At 42.4% G+C, this 20,648-nt stretch overlaps 3 protein-coding genes across 8 annotated transcripts in view; 2 read left to right on the top strand and 1 right to left on the bottom strand.

Moving 5' to 3' along the window:
* Positions 1-2,014, top strand: part of AP1B1 (adaptor related protein complex 1 subunit beta 1) — a 32,303-nt gene extending 30,289 nt beyond the window's left edge. For all 3 annotated transcript variants that reach the window (XM_088443517.1, XM_088443515.1, XM_088443516.1), the window contains one exon: positions 1,564-2,014. In XM_088443517.1, the coding sequence (XP_088299643.1) occupies positions 1,564-1,638 (75 nt within the window). In that variant the 3' untranslated portion in view covers positions 1,639-2,014. The remainder of the gene's footprint in view (positions 1-1,563) is intronic.
* A 2,387-nt stretch (positions 2,015-4,401) lies between these two features.
* RASL10A (RAS like family 10 member A) lies at positions 4,402-12,381 on the top strand. Of its 2 annotated transcripts, XM_088443523.1 has the most exons (4): positions 4,402-4,542; positions 5,370-5,710; positions 7,687-7,808; positions 11,595-12,380. In XM_088443523.1, exons 2-4 carry the CDS (start codon positions 5,495-5,497, stop codon positions 11,854-11,856), a joined length of 600 nt encoding a protein of 199 aa, XP_088299649.1. In that variant the 5' UTR covers positions 4,402-4,542; positions 5,370-5,494; the 3' UTR covers positions 11,857-12,380. The 2 variants fall into 2 exon arrangements, with proteins under 2 accessions (XP_088299649.1, XP_088299650.1); XM_088443524.1 differs by lacking the exon at positions 4,402-4,542 and having other exon boundaries at positions 5,451-5,710; positions 11,595-12,381.
* A 2,111-nt stretch (positions 12,382-14,492) lies between these two features.
* GAS2L1 (growth arrest specific 2 like 1) overlaps positions 14,493-20,648 on the bottom strand; it is a 28,943-nt gene continuing 22,787 nt past the window's right edge. For all 3 annotated transcript variants that reach the window (XM_088443521.1, XM_088443522.1, XM_088443518.1), the window contains exon 6: positions 14,493-19,240. In XM_088443521.1, coding sequence (XP_088299647.1) covers positions 18,181-19,240 — 1,060 coding nt within the window. In that variant the 3' untranslated portion in view covers positions 14,493-18,180. The remainder of the gene's footprint in view (positions 19,241-20,648) is intronic.

Raw genomic sequence — 20,648 nt, 5'->3', positions numbered from 1 at the left:
GAGAACACCAGCCTCCGGCTAACGCGGCGCTGCAGGGATGGAGCCAGGCGCCCGCTGGTAATAACATCTCAGCGGGTGTCAAGCTTAGAACCTCCCTGCGGCACAGCCGGGCATGCATATGAATCATTCTATATTATAGAATGATTCATATGCATGCCCGGCTGTCCGTCCATTACCCCCAGGAATTTCATTTTAATCCCATGTGGGTTAATTTACCCCTGTTCCCCGACCACTGCATTAGACAATCTCCTACTGCGTCAGTCTAGCACAGGCTCAGTAGAGAGCTGGAGAAAGGTCCCGCCCCTTTCTCCCTTCTGCTCTTGCTGGCTGCCTGACTCCCACACAGTCTCTCTTCCTTGTTGTTACCTGGGAAGAGCTGTAACTCTAAGCTGGGTACACACTTGTCCAATCCTCAGGAGATCAGACTGTTTATCCAATCCTTCTGCAGACCTGGTCGCAGATTCTACATCCAATCTAGGCGTACACACGTGTCCAATATTCCAGCAGACCTCCAATCTGCATCTGCTGAAACAGTCTGATGAAATGATTGTGTAACCATACACTCTTCCAATCTTTGGCAGACCGGCTGCCACTCTCTGGGATGAATTGGGAGAATAATTGGACAAACCAGTCTCAGGAATTGGTCTGTTGATTGGCGATCTGGTCTGGTCTAGTCTCCTGATTTCTCAGCAGGCTAAAAATCTTTTCATAAGACCAGAAGATCACGATTGTATGAAACTAGAGGTCTTGTGAGCGTACACACTCTACCGATGTCTGACAAATCAGTTGGTCTGAAGTTGGATTGGATGAGAATTGGAACAAGTGTGTACCCAGCATTACTGCAGAGAAGATATATAAATAATACTGCATGCTCATGTAAGCGCCCTGGCTGTCAGCACCCGTAGCAACCGCCTCCCCTCATTATGCATTTTGGAGCGGTTACAATGTGGAACTGGAAAAAGAGATTGGTGTGAGGGACACAGGGAAAGAGAGGGAAAATGGATAGGGCAAGAGACAGAGGGGTAGACGTATGAAGCAGTGGAGAAGTTACCAATGGCAACCAATCAGCTTCTACCTATGATTTTATAGAATGTACTTGATAAATGCAACCTCAAAGCTGATTGGTTTCCATGGACAACTTCTCTATTGGCACACTTCTCCACTCTGTTCACTGCATCATACATCTACCCCAGAATGACGGGAGAGGAGGGAATAAGGGGACAGATTGCAAGACCTGGGGAGAGATTTAGAAAGACACAGGAAAAATAAAGCCTGGCAATGTCTGGTACGACAGCTACAGTTACCTTTTGCAATTCCAAGTGTTTATACATTTTGCATGCTAGTGACCTGGTGAATGGAGTAAATCCTCACCAGCAGGAGAACCACAGATTTAGACTATGAAATTCTGCTTGCTGACATGAAGTACAACTGTATCTAAAATGTCTATTAGGCATGTTTTTTTTTATTTATTTATGTATTTTTAAAGCTTTGGAGCCCCTATCTGGCAGTATAGTTTTGTGACTTACAGGGAAAATAGATCTAACTTTTATTTTCCACAAACAGCTCTCCCTGAAGTGTCGGGCACCTGAGGTATCACCATTCATCTTCCAAGCCTTTGAAACAGTCCTGAAGAACTAAGCCCTTCTCCATGCCAGCTGTGACCATCACTGTCCTTCCTGTATGGAGGTTGGACATACAGGACAGAGGCCTTGTGCGCATGTGTCTGCTACTTTTTCTAATCGGGATAAACAAACAAGGACCAAATAATGAAAAGTGTTGATTTTACGCTCTTACCCCAACCCCTAAATACGTTTTAAACCCTTTGCTAACACATGGACAGCACAAGGGTTAAAATGTTCCCTCTTCCATGAGAATGTGGGAGCATCCCACCCCTTTTTATGGTAGATGCTGTATTATCTCTGTAAGAGGTAGGTTCTGCTGGATCCTATTAACTTAAACAAAAAATGGCGACTTGGATTAAAATGTATATAATAAAAACTTTGATATGTGTGAATCTCGATATCATTTTTTTCTAGATTATCGCTGGAAGAATTAAACTCTTGTGGGGTTAAGTCTGTGTGAGCTGTAAGAGGAAAATTGAGCCATTCAAATTTGGGTTTTCTGTTTTCTCCTTGGTAAAAATCTATTAGTGAGAGGTCACCAGGCTAAAGGAGTATTATATATTCAGTGGGAGCTGCAAGTGTGCTCTTGTTTCTGTTTATGCTTCTTGCATGATCCCTGATTTCAAGCAAGAGGAGATTCCCCTCCCAAACACGGCCTATTATTCTGTGAAGCGGCTACAAGTGTAGGCAGTGGGCATATCACAGCCTGCCCAGAGCTGCATAACTCAGGTCCACTGTTCATGGGTGATTCCAACTATGTACCGTAATCATACAAGCTATTTTCTCTATATATTACAGAATTCTGTCTCCAATTGTTTGTCGCACAGATTGCCCAATTCACATCGATAATATTGTTTTATTAGTAGTGTGTACACACCAAGGGGGACATTTTATCATTTTGTCTGCAGTATAGCTGCAGAGAAACTGCTAGCCTTACTAGAAATGTCCCTTTTTATTTCTCCTTCAAATATTTGTCTTTATTGCTATAAATGATTTAGTAGTGTGCAGACTTGTTTGCAATATGTATGTGCTACGAACACTATCAATATCTATGCAATCATAAAAGAAATGAAAACATATGGCTTATTTAGTGTCCGTTTTGATCTGATAGAAGTTTTACTTGTTTTGCTATATGTGGCAATGTCATTTTACTTAATGTTGAATAGCTCCCAGGACTATTCAATTCAGAGCGCTGTTGAGTCGGAAAATGACGGTTCTGGTGGGTGTATAGTCGCGAGAACTGGCATTCTCTGACTAAAGTGTCGGCCGCGAGGTTGTTAGCACCGCGCTAAGTCGGAAAACAGCACTTTTGTTGGATTTCTCCTCGCATCCCCAGGAGGGTGCGAGAAGAAATCCTTTAGCCTGACCAAACATTGCGTTGAATTGAATTGCGGCCTTTGTGTTTTAGTCTTTTGCAACATTATAAAATATGAATTGTCCTATAGTTCTCACTCTTTGACGCTACTAGTTTGCAAACCAGACAAGGGATATTTGCCAGCACACAGTATAATTTAGAAAGACATTCTGAGACCCCTTCTTTTTTTTTATTTCAACAATATTCAGCTGCTTACCTGAAGAAACTTTTGTGTAAATGATGGGAAATGTTCATCCTTCTGTACCTCTAGTATACAGGTTCTCAAACTCTGTCCTCAGGACCCAAACGGTGCATGTTTTCTAGGTCTCCTCACAGAATCACAAGTGAAATAATTAGCTCCACCTGTGGATCTTTTACAGTGTGTCAGTGACTAATGAATGCACCTGTGCACCAGCTGGGTGACCTGCAAAACGTGACCTGTGTGGGGTCCTGAGGACTGAGTTTGAGAACCACTGCTCTCGTACAATGGTTCCCAATTCCAGTCCTCAGGGAACACTAACAGTGCATGTTTTCCATACTCTGTGATGGAGAACAGGTGTAATAATTACTGACTAATGTGATGTTCCATTTAGCAGCATGGTGTCCCATATGCTGTGCAGCACAGCAGATAGGACGATGCGATTAATGGTCTGCGCGATCGGGTGTACAAACTATGCGATCCTCACAATATGTCATTCTGATCCACTTGGGAATGATATATATAGTTTGACGACTCATATAGTGTGTACCCAGCTTAAGAGTACAGGTGACTGAAGCTTCCTGTTGGGGGCTGGACAATGAGATACATTATTACAGGTGTGTCTAGAAATATTTATGTCCCTCTGACCTATTAAATCAAGGACAAATTACATTTTAGACAATAAAAGTAATTGTTCACATTGGTATCCTCTATGGCAGCTTCTCGCATATCACCAATATAGCTGGACTGGAAGGAACTCTAATGGACCATTCATTATGTGTGGGTGATTTATGTAGTTTAGCTCTAGAGGCCAAATAAATTAGTTCTGGCAGTAAGATTATAGTGTAAACGTCCTCCATCGGCTCTTGGTACACTGTTGCCTTTATGTGGAAATAAAATTCTCCAATAAAAGTCGGAGTGAGAGCTAGAAAGCAATTGTGGAGAGAAACCGACTCTGGGCTGATACACTACAGCAATCGAGTACTTATTAAAGCAAAATGTATTGTAGATACGTCAATTATACTGAATAGGCATAGGTTACTTCTGTTATTGGAGACTGGTGACGTAAAGAGTTGTTCACGAGTTGATTGTAAGTTCTGCGGAACAATACTCCCTAGCGCCTCTGTGGGAATGTCCACAATACTGCTAGTACAAGATGCCGCAGTTTAGGAAATGGGGGAGGGGTGTTATTTGTATTCTGCAGCACGTGCCCGGGATCCTGCTTCTCTCAGCAGTAATTTTACAAGGGGGAGGGGGAGAGGCAGAGTACAGTACATAGGAGAACACTGGCCGGGTGTGCTGCCGCTGTCCCTGGTGCTGAAGGTCAATGATTGCATCGGAGATCCGGGTGCAAGATGGCACAAAGGGTAAGCCCAGGGGTCACTTTCAGTGTGTGCATCACAAACCTCTCATAAAACATGACAAGGCGTTGCAGAGAGCCTACTGATTCCAGGGACCTGGAGGTAGGCGCATCATCATCATCTATGTGATATTTTGTGTCTTAAGGCTGCCATTGACATTCACCTGGTCGGAGAGCAATGACCTTGAGTAGTAACAATACTGCCTGGCTATCTGGCTACATCTCGCACATCCACCATAAAGTGTCATCTCTCAAATTTATGTCAGTGACCATCCAAATGATTTATTAAGTTATTACTAATATTAACAGGAATTGGGGAAAATTGCCTTTCAATAAAATCATATTACTCTTTGTCTAATTGAAATTAGCTGGTAAATAATGCAGCCATTTGTTTCCAATGTACAGCATCTTATTTATCATACTGTGTATGTACTTCTTCCTTTAATAGAGACGACATGCGCTAGCATCCAGTTGTATTCCATCATCATTATCATCTACTGCATTGAATAATGTAAATTCATTACGTTACATGCTGCACTTGCCACGCTCATGAGGCTATTGTTCCATTGCTCTTATATCACGGATGTAAATCCTCGCTCGCTAATGTACAGCAATAGCACTGCCTGGAGTTTATGCAGTTGCATTACGGTGCCAGATTGCTGTTTGACCTTACGATTGATCACTGTCCTTGCTCTCTACATTAGTGCCAAATGTATATACTGTATATATTAATATAGAGAGCATGAATATCAAACACGTAACCCACATTCTGATACACCTACCCCTCTTATTTTACTATGAGTATATTGCGTTAGTTGTACTTTGTATTTACAGATCTCAGAATGAGGATGTCACTTACCTTGCTGATGCTAAGATAATAGCGGTGCATGAGTGAAGTGGATCCCTATGGCTGATGGTTATGCGTGAGTGAGGCCCATATCAGATGTGCTTCCCTTACGATGGTGCAGACAGTGCAGGTGGCAGTGCTGGGGGCACCTGGAGTTGGCAAATCGGCAATTATCCGGCAGTTTGTAGCCCAGGAGTTCCGGGAGGAATACACTCCGACAGAGAGCAGGCAGCTGTACCGCGCCTCTGCTGTCCTCAGCGGGAGGATGTATGAGCTCCTTATCCTGGACTTACCCACCCTGCACAGGTACCCTGGCTCTGGCGGGCAGGTGAGACACTCCTGATAATACTACTGGCATCCGTGGGAGAACTGCTAATTCTTGATATGATGTTTACACGTCCTTTGGTGCACAGAAACAAATATAAAGCGCTCGCAGCTAGAATTAAATGGACCCTGCGTGTTTTCACATAGTATTGGCTCACAGTAGAGCAGTGGTTCTCATACTTGGTCCTCAGGAGCCCGTACAGATCATGTTTTCCAATTCACCCAGCAGGTGCACAGGTGTGTTCATTACTCACTGACACATTTTAAAACATCCACAGGTGAGGAAACCTGGAAAACATGCACTGTTTGGGGTCCTGAGGACCGAGTTTGAGAACCTGTGCAGTAGAGTATTATGGTGGGTACACACTTGAAGATTTTCTGTCCAACCATCCAACTAGATTGATTGGAATGAAAATCTGGTAACGTATGGGAGTAACTGATGATCAGCAATTTGCTCCTAAATGCCAGAAAACAGATGAAAATGGCCGTCAGACAAGTTTGTTAAATGCTTGATCTAATTAATTTGTTCAAACAACAGTTTTTGTCCATTTTCCGGCGTTTGGGAGCAAATTGCTGATTGTCATTTGCTTTCATACATTACCAGATTTTCATTCCAACCAAACAACTAGTTGGATGGTCGGACAGAAAATCTTTACCTGTGTATGCAGCTTTAGTTTAGTGCCCAGGTTCTCAAACTTGGTCTTCAGTAACCCAAACATGTTTTCCAGGACCTCCCAGAATCACAAGTTAAATAATTAGCTTCATCTGCGAGTCTTTTAAAATGTGTCAGTGAGTAATGAATGCATCTGTGCACCTGCTGGGTAGCCTGGAAAATGTGAACTGTGTGGGGTCCAGAGTACCGAGATTGAGAACCACTAGTTTAGTGGGTTTGAGAACGCCACATATTTTGTTAAGTGACAGAACCAAGATTCAAATCACCTGTCAAATTGATTACTTAATTTGTACTGAAGAAAATGTATTTTTCCCATCTATTTTTTTTCACCTATCAGGACTTTTGTTAAAACTGTATCTGAAATCATTTTACCCGATATACTATTTAACTAGTAAAATGATGTTTTCAATAAGGAACACTCAGCATAAATGTACTGATGCTGCTTGTTATTGAGCACTCAGTATTACAGCATGTTCCACCAGTTAGATATCAGAACTGGCTCCTCACCTTTCTCTTCCTTATTGCAATGTAATTAAAGGTCAGAGGTAAGGGGAATGCTGAAGGGAGTCCTGTACTGCATGTTTGTACAGTGATCACACACAGGGGCTGATGATAGTACTGTAAGGAATGCAATAAAAAAATGTCTGCAGAAAGGCTTAAAATAAAACAGGACTTAACACGATAACTTTTTCAGGTCCCATTAAGCCATTTCTCCAAGATTGGAATAAAACATATAAGGATTTATGTTTCAAGCAGTGAAGAGTGGAGAAGTTGCCCATAGCAACCAATCAGCTTTGAAGTAGCATTTATCAATTAGTCTATAAAATAATAGGTACAGTATGAGCCGATTGGTTACTATGGATAACTTCTCCACTGGTCCACTTCTCCACACTTTTCACTGCTTGATACATAAACCCCATAATCTTTCATCTGTGGCAAATCCAAATTAGGCACCCAAGACATCTGTGCCATGTATGAAAACAGTAAAGTGAACCCATGTAAAGATTTTGAATGCAATTGTAACATGTATCCAGAAGAGATTTCTTCCCCTAAAACAACTTCTACCTGAGTTAGAAACCCAGTCGGTCACCATGCGGATGGCTGACAGATGCATATGGGCATAGTAAATATACTACCTTCCCTTTAACAAATACCTTCCTGTTTTATAAGTACGTGATTAGACAGTCTCTCTGTGAGGAATAGATTCTAAACATTTTAGTGGGTTACACAATATACATTGTAGACTTTTATGTACAGATAAATAGCAAAGTTAACCAAATTATTTTTCCTCCTTTCTTTTCTCCCAGGAGTGGCTGGATCCACGGTTTCGTGGGCTCCGGAACAGCAGAGTCTTTATCTTGGTCTTTGATATCTGCAGTCCGGAGAGTTTTCATCATGTCAAACAGTTGAGGCAGCAAATCATAGAGAGGTCAGGCTCTTGCTAACAATCAAAATACACTGGGGACAATTAATATTAATTGTTTGAAAGGAGGGGGAAAAAAACCTCATCACCCTTCAAAAAAAAGAGATGTACTAAGCCTTGGAGAAATAAAGTACTAACCCAGGGCCGGATGAAGCCTTCAGGGGCCCTCTCCCTGTTGTCAGCACACCCACCCACCCACCTGTGCCTCCACCTTTAGCACCAACATTAGCCAGCATAAAAAGTTTTATCGAGATTTTTGCAAATTTAATAAAAAAAAAAAAAAGAAATCACACGTACATAAGTATTCACAGTCTTTGCTCTATAGTTTTTTGATGCACCTTTTGCAGCAATTACAGCATCAAGTCGTTTTGAATATAATGCCATAAGCTTGGCACACCTATCTTTGGGCAGTTTTTCCCATTCCTCTTTGCAGCACCTCTCAAGCTCCATCAGGTTGAATGGGAAGTGTCGGTGTACAGCCATTTTCAGATCTCTTCAGAGATGTTCAATCTGATTCAAGTCTGGGCTCTGGCTGAGCCACCCAAGGTCATTCACAGAATTGTCCTGAAGCCACTCCTTTGATATCTTGGCTGTGTGCTTAGGGTCGTTGTCCTGCTGAAAGATGAACAGTTGCCCCAGTCTGAGGTCAAGAGCGCTCTGGAGCAGGTTTCCATCCAGGATGTCTCTGTACATTGCTGCATTCATCTTTCCCTCTATCCTGACTAGTCTCCCAGTTGGTGCTGCTGAAAAACATGCCCACAGCATGATGCTGCCACCACCATGCTTCGCTGTAGGGGTGGTATTGGCCTGGTAATGAGTGGTGCCTGGTTTCCTCCAAACATAATGCCTAGCATTGACACCAAAGAGTTCAATCTTTGTCTCATCATACCAGAGAATTTTGTTTCTCATTTTCTTGGAGTACTTCAGGTGCATTTTGGCAAACTCTTGGCGGGCAGCCATGTGCTTTTTACTAAGGAGTGGCTTCCGTCTGGCCACTCTACCATACAGGCCTGATTGGAGGATTTCTGGAGAGATGGTTGTCCTTCTGGAAGGTTCTCCTCTCTCCAGAGAGGAATGCTGTAGCTCTGACAGAGTGACCATCGGGTTCTTTGTCACCTCCCTGACTAGGGCCCTTCTCCCACGATCGCTCACTTTAGACGGCCGGCCAACTCTAGGAAGAGTCCTGGTGGTTCCGAACTTCTTCCATTTATGAATGATGGAGGCCACTGTGCTCATTGGGACCTTCAAAGCAGCAGATATTTTTCTGTACCCTTCCCCAGATTTGTGCCTCGAGATAATCCTGTCTCTGAGGTCTACAGACAATTCCTTGGACTTCATGCTTAGTTTGTGCTCTGACATGCACTGTCAAGTGTTGGACCTTATATAGACAGTGTATGACTTTCAAAATCATGTCCAAACAACTGAATTTACCACAGGTGGACTCCAATTAAGCTGTATGAACATCTCAAGGATGATCAGTGGAAACAGGATGCACCTGAGCTCAATTTTGAGCTTCATGGCAAAGGCTGTGAATACTTATGTACATGTGCTTTCTTTTTTTTTTTTTTTTGTTTTTTTTTAATTAAATTTGCAAAAATCTCAAAAAAAACTTTTTACACACTGTCATTATGGGGTATTGTGTGTAGAATTTTGAGGACAAAAATTAATTTATTCCATTTTGGAATAAGGCTGTAACATAACAAAATGTGGAAAAAGCGAAGCGTTGTGAATACTTTCCGGATGCAGTGTGTGTGTGTAAATAAATAAATATATATATATATATATATATATATATATATACACACACACACACAGCATTCATAGCCCAACGTTGATCAAAGGGACCTGTGTGTCCCGAAACGTTGGGCTATGTATTGATTTCAATACTTTTGTACTTCTACTAACAGTCTCTGAGTGCCGCTGCTTGTCTGTATGTATCCGTTAGTATTCCAGAGGGCACCGGGGCACGCTGCCGTGTTGAATTGAGTGCCGATCCAAATATCCTTTTATATATATATATATATATATATATATATATAAATAAATAATCGCAGTATGTATAATGTAAAATTATATATACACACGCACACACTTATACCATTCTATTGTGTTGTAAATGACCCACCCACTCCTTCCCTTATACATTTGATTTTGTCTCTTTCCCCTTCCCAACAACACATCACTTCCACCCTTTAAATGTTATTAAAAAGATTTTCTCCCACCTCATCCCAATCCCTTATATTTAATGATCTCTTCTTACTCCCAGTATATATATATATTCCCCCCAACCTACAGCCATTATATATTTATTGATCCCCAGCGCTTATGTATTTTTAATGATTTTCCTCTGACATGACGGGCATTATTTACAGAAATGTTTAGAGCTCTTTTGCAAAAGGGAGCCAGGCGGCAGGGTTCCAAGTCTTGTCAGTCTCATTAATGCCTGGTGGAAACCAGTTGTTCTACTCCACCACCACTGTCCGTCTGGCCGGAAGTAGTCAGCGCATCACTTTCAGTTTGATGAATGTCGGATGTCCCAGTATCCAACACTGATCCTTGACAAAGTGCATGATAGCACGAAACGCGTTGGTCACTGTGACATCCAGCATTCGTCAAACTGGAAGTGATGCAGCTGACCGCTACCAGCCATACGGACAGTGCTGGCAGGGATGAAGGACCGGACTCCACCGGGAATTAAGAAGACTGGCAAACCGTGACCACTGGCAGAAGACAAAGGTAGGAATAGGGACAGTTTAGGTAGATACTGCCCGTGTCTTCAACATTGAGCAATCTGCACCGCTCTTCAGATATACTCAGGGCCGGTTCTCCCGTTACGCATGGTACACAGCTGTGTAGGGCGCCACATAGTGAAGGGCGCCTCAGCTGCGGGCCACGGGCAGACTGTCTCTGTGACACAGCTGCACCGCATGTGTAGCGCTGACCGGACGGAGTTCGGTCAGCGCTACACAGCACAAACACACAGCCGCCGGCGCCGGCAGCTGATAAGAGTCAGACAGACTCATCGGCTGCTGCTCCCACTGCCAGAGCCGGACATCTTCCGGCTCCCGTAGTGGGTAATGGGAGTGACGTCATGACGTGACGTCACTCCCATAATGCAAAGCGGCGGCGTGACCAGGATTCAGGTAAGTGTATTTTATTTTTAATTTCGTCTCTACAGCAGGAAGGGGTGAGGGTAGGGGAGGGAGGTGGATTACTACTGGGGGCACTACAAGTAGGGAGGAAATACTACTGGGGGCACTACAAGTAGGGAGGAAATACTACTGGGGGCACTACAAGGGGGGGACCACTACTGGGGGCACTATATAAAGGGCACTGCATAGGGGGTACCACTATTGGGGGCACTGCATGGGGGGGGGGGGAAGAGTACTACTGGGGCACTATTATAAGGTGCTTACTACTGGGGGCACTGCACAGGGGGGGTCCACCACCGGTGGCACTGTAAAAGGGGCACTGCATAGGGGGGCGCCAAAAAATATACTCGCTTACCAAAAAATTTGGGCTAGGGCCGGCCCTGGATATACTTCACCGGGAACTCCACCGCCCGGCTCCCTTACTTTTGCAAAAGAGCTCTAAACATTTCTGTGCATAATGCCTGTCATGATTTTATTTTATCCTTTTTAAGTGTCTCAGCATTGTTTCTATTTTATCTCATCTTATTCAAAACCACACATTTTAACAAGCGTTCCACTTCCTACATATATTTATAGAAATTATTATTGGAGCTGCTATAACTTAGTGCGGGTCACATACTTCTCTATATATTCCCCACAGCACAAGCAAGCCACCACTCATTGTGGTGGTTGGAAACAAGAGAGACCAGCAGAAGTATCGCTTTGCACCACGCCATGTTCTGTCTGTACTGGTGAAGAAGAATTGGAAATGTGGGTACCTGGAATGTTCAGCAAGGAGCAATTGGCACATTCTCCTACTTTTTAAGGAACTTCTCATCAGCACCATGACAAGGAGCAGGAGCACCACACCAAGCATCTGCCTGCAGGGGGCACTGCACAGAGAGCGTTGCAGCATAATGTGACGTGCACCACACATGAGGGAGTCAGCTCATTGATTGTCTAGCCTAGTAAATCAGGCCTATAAAGCTAATGTTACACAAGGCTATCATATATAGCACACAAAGTAGTTAGAACGCCTTTCAGAAAAGGGGTCTCATACACAGGCAAGTGCTACCTAGCTAATGTATTAACAGACTTCCGAAACAAATACAAATATAAGGTCTCCTCTCACCTGTAACATCACACAGCAATAAAAGGGCTCAATCAATAATTCAGTGTTGAACATTGATACCTGTAACCATTTACCAGGAACCTCCTGTATAAAAGGCCTGGGTTTATGTTCATCAAAACACATGTAAGCATCATTTTATCAAAGGTTTCAATATTTGATTATGGTGCATACCCTAAAATATGTGCTGTAGCAATAGGTCATATATATTGATTTATGTACTCGAGTAATATCCACTAAAATTATAAATGGCAACGTTTGAAGGAATCAATAAAAAGTCAATGAGACAAAGTCCAGATGACATATTTTTCCATAATTCTTTTTTTTCTGTTTCAGTAGCCTTACGTCCAGGACAAAGCATTCGGCCCATAAATGCACAGGATCTTAGTAATGTAGCAGTTGCTGATTAGTCTTATGCAAGAAACAGAAATAACCATCTCTACATTATGTGGTTCCTGCAGCAAATACAACTGAAGATCTAGGCCAGTGGTTCTCAAACTGGATCCTCAGGACCCCACACAGGTCACATTTTGCAGGTCACCCAGCAGAAGCACAGGTGTATTCATTACTCACTGACACATTTTAAAAAATCCACAGGTGGAGCTAATTATTTCATTGATTTTGTGAGACCTGGATAACATGCACTGTTTGGGGTCCTGAGGACCGAGTTTGAGAACCTGTGATCTAGGCGTAAGGGTTGTTTAACATAGATCATGTCATAATCTGAAAGTGACCACATACAGTGCAGGCATCCATTAACTGTCCTGCATCAGTCTTCATGAGAATACTGCCAAGTTTCTCACACATCACGCTAACGCCTGAGTTACCAGAGTTATCTGTCGCTCAATAAGCAGTCTATGCATTACAGATACTGTTTGTGGGGGCAGGCATAATAGTTTTGGCAATGGCTCTCCAGGTCTGCAGCTCAACAGTATATTCAGTTGTATGCACATCCGCATGATGAGTCACCGTATCCCTATATGATATATTTCAGTCTGATGAATTCAGCAAATACAGTGCTCAATTGAAATAAATCATGATAGTAGGGGGCCATGGTACTGTTTTGAGTACGTGGCAATTTATATATGAAGCTATTAGCACATTGTGCAAAGTGCGACTAGAAACCGTCCTCTAAGCTGTGCGTTCTATGGTCACAGTAAAATTATAGGAGAAGATCTGAAGAAGAGCACCAGCTCCATGTGTGGAAATGGCTATGATTTCCTTTGCACAATCCTAAAAGCATATGCCCTGATCACTGCTTTAATCTATGCATGGAAATTCATTTGTATCCTAAAAAACCCAAATAATTCTAAAACAGCTGGTTCCTGTCAATTTCAGGGATGTGAGGTACTTCCATTCTCTTATAGAAAATAACATGATTTTATGTTAGACTTTGTGGTGGTAGGTTTTATGAGCCAGCTTCTATATGTTATGGTAGGAGTACATTCATATTCATTTAAGAGTGTTACTAAGGTGCCTCTTCATACTCACATATATTAGAAGCCCTTTACGTAACTTAACCCTAACCTACCAGGCCTAACGCTTATGCTGGCCACATTAAAATCTGGATATACACAAAGTAAATGCCTGGTTAAAACAAACAAACAAACAAAAAAAAAACAGAATTTTAACTAAAGCGGCCCATACACAGTGCAATAAATCAGCTGAGCCGACTGGTTGGTGCGATTTGGCTGGTATAGCGCACGTGTACGAGCCCGATGTCGGACCGAGCGGGCACCCGGGGGGGTCGTACATCGCACTCAAAGTTCTTACTGCAGGATCAGTCGATGTGATGTGCAATACCATGCAGCGCTATGCGGGTGAGGGAGGCGTATGCTGGCATACCAGGCAGTCAGCCACACGATCGCACCGTGTGGGGACTGCTCGATATGTCGGATCCCCCAACGCACAGTGTATGGCCCGCTTTACATTACTCTAATATATTTGTATACCAAATATAAAGAAAGCATTAATATCTACATTACTGATATTGTTCATTATATTAATAAATGCTAATATATAAAACAGCAAGTTCATTTCATGGGGTGAATATACCAACATCTTTAGCAAAATCTTTAATGGATAAGACTTTTTGTGTAATCATCTTTAATATGAGCCACAGAGACAGAAGAATGCAGCCCATACATAGCCACTGTTGCTATACAATATGGCACTGTGTAAGGACGAGTCAACTTTAATAGTGATGTTCATTTTGCAGACAGACTGGAGGCAGCCATTTTGTGCAATGATCCAATGTTCATCAGCATGCAGTAACCTAACAATTCACTAGAAGACAATGGTATCATGAGGCACTTCCTATTGCTTCAGTCTGCAAAATGGCTCCCTCCATTGTGTTACAGAGGAGAGTTTCTTTTCAAGACCAGTATTATAAACAATGGTGTCTGGGATGTCAGTATGACACAGAAAACATTGAAATTTCCCAAAAGATTTAATCAGCAGCAAGAGATCAAACATTACATTAGACATATTTTCAGACATTTCTATTTAACATACGTGTCAACAGCCATTCCCTGATGCACAACACTTGCGCACATACATTTTGAGAAATTAGTGCAACCACAAACTGTTACTCATCCTATTCCTCCAATAATCTCATTGCTCCAAACCATTACATTAGCAAACACTCACATTCTTTTACTTATATGCATCTGTCTCCTTACAAACATTATTGAAACCTGGAATCCCATTTCAGCAGAATAGAACCATAGACAGCTCGCAGCAGATAGATCATCAGTGAGCTGCACCCGCAGGGACTGGGCTGCCTGTTCTAGGATTAGCATCTGACCGTAACTCAAGTTTTTACTGGTTTGTCCCAAGCTGGTCAAGTGTACAGTGAATACTACATTGTTACATAGCAAAGGAGAAGTAAGCACCAGAGTGTAGTATGTGCAAATTACAAGAATTGATAGATATGACCGACACTATAAAACTATTCTGCGCACAGCTAATAAGTACAAATATACAACTTTAGTTATAGAAACTTTTAGTTATAATGTCCTGTCAGTTTCAGGTGTGGTGTGTTAGGTAGACAGTTAAGTTGACATGCATCAGGTCAACATGGTTGAAATGTCAGCATGCAGCATGTTGACAGTGACCATGTCTACACAGATTACATGTCGACATGATAGTATGACAACCTAACATCCATGGCGGCCCAGCGGTCACTCACCTGGTGACGACGACTGCAGCAGCTCCAGTGTGGCTTATGGCTCTCGGTGGTCATATGACTGGTGCGGACATCTGACGGAGCATTCTCCCCTATTGCTAACCCTCTCCTAGTGCCTAACCCCAACATCCCCCCTGGAGCCAAACCCTAACTGCTGGCATTCTGAGATTGCCGACATTTCACAGGTCAACATTCTGAGGATGTTGACATGTTGAACAGTGTTGATATTCTAGTGTCAACATTATGAATATCAACATGGTAACTGTGGACAATGTGACTGCACCTCATCAGTTCCAATGCTTTCAAAAGAGGTGACCCTGTTTTTTATGGTAGAGCAACACATAGCTCAATACACTGGGCAGAGAACTGGCATGTGTCCTCTGTGCTACCACACAGCCTCTTCAACAGGAGTGGTATGCGTTAGCGTTTCAGTCTGTAGTTGTATGTTGGGAAGGGGTAAGCCTATCTGGTGAGAATAGCCATCATATTGCTAGAGTTGCTGGTCTAATTAATGTGGACCGAAAGTGTAGACTATTTGGCAGACAATAGATCACTACATGTGTCCCAACCTATAATGGCTGGGTAATCAGGTACTATACCAATGATTGCTCACTTACCTTTACATAGCTATCAGCTCTTCCTTTAAAACCTTCTCATGTACCATATAATTATTCATTAAACTTCCTTTTCAAATAGACAACCACTTTCCTTATAGGACCCCTCCTATAACTTCCCCTATTGCTCCATATACATTCTCCCTGTAACTGCTAAAAGTGCTTCATATAAACTCTGCTCATCTCATTATATTGCTTCAATCCTCTAATACATCAGAGGGTGATGCAGCCTCATGTAGAACTGCAAGGCTCAGCAAGTCTTGACAGCTGACTTGTATTGTGTAGCCATTAAAAGTCAAAGCTTTTCTTAAATTTTCCTTAACTCTTAACTGCCTTATACTATTCATTTAATATTTGGTTTATGCATAATATATATCATTTTATAGTTCTCTTGCATAATTCCTAGATCACCACTTAACAGATCATGAATTTTTCATGTTGCCACATATAAGGGCTCAGGTGGCATCAGGTAATCGCTCAAAACAGAACAAACAAAAGTAATAATCTAATTGAGGGTGAAGAACTGAAAGAAAACCCCAATTCCTACTGTGCATTCTCTGGATGTGTTGGGATCTAATGTTGCATTCCCTATAATATACTCATACATATATGAGCAGAGGGGCATCAGATCCTGCTTGGTCTTATTGAAACAAGGCAGGTAGGAAAGTCAAGTGCAGGGTGGGACACTAAGACCCAGTGGAGACCCCAGCAGATCCAACAAATGGCGTAGAGCAGATAAGTCAGCACTTCGGTTTCATTCTAACTCTTTGTATCTCCAGAAGAATCCTTTAATAATGCATCCATTACGTAAGCTTGTTCCTGGCTTGTTGTTGTTACTCTACCATTAGCCTGAAGGAGTCTTTACAGCTTGTGAAGTCTTGTGTGCAGGAATGCATACTGCAATTATGAATTTGCCCAAAATGCTTCCTCATTAGCTCTCAGCACAAGGCTCTAGTGAAGTAACAGAAGCCAGTTTAAACCAACAGAACCAAATATTAAAATTATACAGTAAGAATAAAAATTATTCTATTTAGGCTTTTTCTCAAATCTTCCTGCTATTTGGACCATGTTTCCTGAGAAATCACCTTTACTTTTTTTAAAAAGAGTGTCACTATTTGGAACTTTCTTTTAACAGCTAGAAATGATTACTGCCAAGCTGGATCATATATACTTCCTAAACCCATGCATACTAAAGAGAGGTTCTGGCACCAGAACCAGCGGTGGTCTAGTTATTTCAATAGAACAGGTATTCTCAACTCCAGTCCTCGAACATCACTTCAGCTGGCCAAACACCTTATGATGTGTCTAACCATCCAACTGTTCGGCTGGTTGGAACAAAAATCTGGTAATGCATGAGACCAAATGTCAAATGGTCGCATTCCTAAGCTCCAGAATTCGACCGTTTGAGAAAAATGGTCGCATTCTGCAGCTTGGTAAATCTCACAATATAGCAGCCTCCATAGGGGGCTGTTATTATGATCGGAAACAGGGAAACCGAAGCAGATATCTATTACGGAACCTTTGTAATACATCCAGGAGATACATTTTACGGGTACCCCCTGAAAAGTCAGTTTTTTGGGGGGTTGCCAGCTAAATGTGTTAATAAATATGCCCCTAATTGTCTCTAAAGATTAATATCGGAAATGGTTTTCTTGGAAAATAATAAAACAAAAACATATCCTGTGTAGTAAGTGATAAACATTAACAGTCTTCACGTCATGCAGATAACGGATCATTTTTTATCTGCATTCTCATAGATTTGCACTGTTGTTACTATACCACACAGGGAATTAAAAATATATATATATAATTAAAAGCTGCACTTTTTTCTTCCATTTCAGTGAATCGTCCCACCCCTATTAATGATAAAAAATGAATGGTCACCGCTGATAATTTCAAAACCATTATTACAGACTATCTTCTTGTCGAAAGAGAATAGTAGTCAGGCCCAAGTAACATTTATAACCTAAAATGTGACTATTCTAATCATAAGCTTTTACCCCATGATATTAAGAGTTATAGCGGTAGCCTCTATATGCCTTCTCTGGTCTGAATACGCACAGTATTGTTTTATAATAGCAGCCACCTAAAAACGCACATGCTGCAATTTTACATAATGACACTGTATGAGTGTGTAACCTTGCTTGTACAACCTATTCATGTGCGGACTGTAGTGTTATACTTCACACAGCATGCTTATTTTCAGGAAAACTCCCACCCTAACCATTGATAAATAAAGCATAGCTTAAATAGTATCAGCAACTGGCAAAATGCATGTGTTATAGTGGAGTGACAGCAATGAGTCCTCAGAACCTGCTCATCCAAAGGGATGTTCTGCCTGTATCCCTGAATCAGAGAACAAGACAGCTTGCAGAGCTCTCCAGGAGCGACGGTTGGGTGTCTGTTTAGGTGGAGAACCTGAATTTCTGTAGTTAAGTGGGGTGGGGATGCGAGAAGGTGACTTATCTGGTTGGGTGTCTGCCCTAGGCCTGATCTTCGGGCGCAGTTTGAGTTTGTAGATGGAAGGGACTCTGTCTGGGCGCTTTAGGGTTTTCTTTGGTCTTAAAACCACTCCGCTAGTATCTACTTCAATTTCAGCAGCTGCAGAGGGCTCCTCTGTTTCAACTTCCTCCTGCAGGTCCTCAGAAGCAGGTGGACAGGAACTATCATCTGAAGAGCTGGATAGGGCTGGAAGTCTCCTCCAAGTAGATGCAGGAAGCGCTACATTGTTCCCATCTGCACTCTGATCCCTTCCTCCTCCAGTAATGTAGAAGTTAAGTGAGGAAGATGATGAGCTGGAGGAGCAGTAAGCGGAGTCTATAGTAGCTGGCTCACAGGAAGGTGGACTTAGTAAGATAGCAGCACCATGTGCTCCTCCAGTATTCTCTGATGCTCCCAGAAGTCGTGAATTTTCCAAGAACTCCTTCTCAAGACTGCGATACATTTGTTGCTCCTGGCGAACATCCAGAGACACAGGTGCATATGCCAGCTGTCTTCGAGCATGAGTTTTTGGGGGCTCTGTGTGGCTGTGAGTGTTAGGTGGCTTGGAATTTACAGGACTTGTCCATGAATGCTGTCCATCTTTGTCCCGTGTAATGAGCAAAACTGCTTTCTTGTTAGTTTGGGGACCTTGACTACGGGCCCGTCGGTTTGGAGCACCAGCAGTTGAACCATGGACCCTACCACGATCAGGCATGGCAGGTTGAGATGCCGGTGATCGCCGGGGAAGGGGCCCCCGATCCTGGGACTGACTGCGCGTTACAGAAGAGCGGAGTCCTGGTCTCATCACCTCGCCTGATTTTCTGCCAGCAGGGGCGCTCTGAACAGAGGAGGCAGAAGAGTCACTGTCACCAGAATAGCGCCGTAAGCGAGGAGGCCTGAGAGAGAAGGAATGAGTGAAACTTGGAGAAGGGAAAAGTAAAGATTACCAAAAGAAATTACAAGACCACAAGAAGAAGAAAGACAATCAAGATGTGTGAAAGTAGGAAAACTTGTACAGGTATGATTATAAGTTCTAAAACTGTATGAGTAGCAATTAACACACAATTAATAAGCTAAATGACCAGAAGATACTTTACAATACGCATTTCTATAATACAACTGATAAGCACAGCCAAGAGGATACACTGTCTGTTTTGCTACTTTAGTTCTGCTGTCAGCGACCATACCGTTTAGTCAGGTGACTTTCCAGAAGACTGCATTTTCCGACACAAAGCAGGTCCAACCTGTTTCCTGGTCATGGCATATTTCTGCATTTTTTTTTTTTTAGACTTTCTGGATTACTTGCATACCTGCCTCTCAAACGTTTAGATTTCCAAACTTTGTACAAGATGACTCACGTCAGGGGTTGGGATGCCGAACGCATCCAGATTTATACAACGTGCCATATGCAAGCTGAGTTTTGGACCGGACTGCATTAAAAGGACCACTACGTTAAAATACAAATTGCCTCATATAATAGAGGGTCTAATAAAATTCACACATCTATCTATATAAGATCCCATCGTGTGCCAGAAGTTAAGGTTTCACATTGTATTTACACTTGCTATGCAGTTGAGTGCAAACTTTTGTTATTTATCAGCGATTACTCTAAAAAAATGTGTCTAAAGGCAGGTAACGACATAGTTATCATTCAATCGTTTGTTAATTGGGCACAAATCTTGCAGCTTGTCAAAAACGGGCAGCGATGCGCGCTCCCGCTGGTCGTTTCTAACATCTATCATCGCCCGAACATGCTGGTCAATCTGCCGATAACGACAGATTGACCATGTTCGGGGGATGAGGGAGGGTGCCTGCACTGAACGACTGATCGTTCAGTGTAGGCACAGCACAGACTGTGAAACGACTGCACGATTACAATGTCGTAATCGTGCAGCCGTTTCACAGTCTGCTAGTGGATGCGCCCCTTAAAGGGGACTGACTACAGTGTCCTTCCATGGTATTATTGCCAGGAAGTCTGCTGTGTGAAGGAAATACAGTGTCGCCTCCAAATTACTACTTTATATCAAATATATTCTGTTCTGATAAGTTCTCGATCCTCTAAATCAACTTGTGTTTTAGGTTCTCTAATTGCAAAGTCTGTAAATCTAGGGTACTTCCACAGTAGTCATTTATCCAGCATACTAGAATTTACTTCTTTAAAAAAAACAAAACCTCATTTTACAGTCACTTGTTAAATGGAAGTTGTATAACTCTATACTACCACTTCAATTACTCATTATTTACTGCTCTTTCTAGATCATATTCTTGGAGAATGGATATGAGTGTTTCCCCATAAGTACATGA

The sequence above is a fragment of the Taudactylus pleione genome, unplaced genomic scaffold (assembly GCF_031769625.1).
Source record: "Taudactylus pleione unplaced genomic scaffold, aTauple2 ptg000330l, whole genome shotgun sequence".
Lineage (NCBI taxonomy): Eukaryota > Metazoa > Chordata > Amphibia > Anura > Myobatrachidae > Taudactylus > Taudactylus pleione.
This window is presented reverse-complemented; position numbering and strand designations above follow the sequence as displayed.

Excerpts from the sequence above, each read along its gene's own strand:
- RASL10A (XM_088443524.1), top strand. The coding sequence starts at position 5,495 with ATGGTGCAGACAGTGCAGGTGGCAGTGCTGGGGGCACCTGGAGTTGGC. Across the intron at positions 5,711-7,686 it reads ACCCTGGCTCTGGCGGGCAG|GAGTGGCTGGATCCACGGTT; the intron begins GTGAGACACTCC and ends CTTTTCTCCCAG. Across the intron at positions 7,809-11,594 it reads AGGCAGCAAATCATAGAGAG|CACAAGCAAGCCACCACTCA; the intron begins GTCAGGCTCTTG and ends TATTCCCCACAG.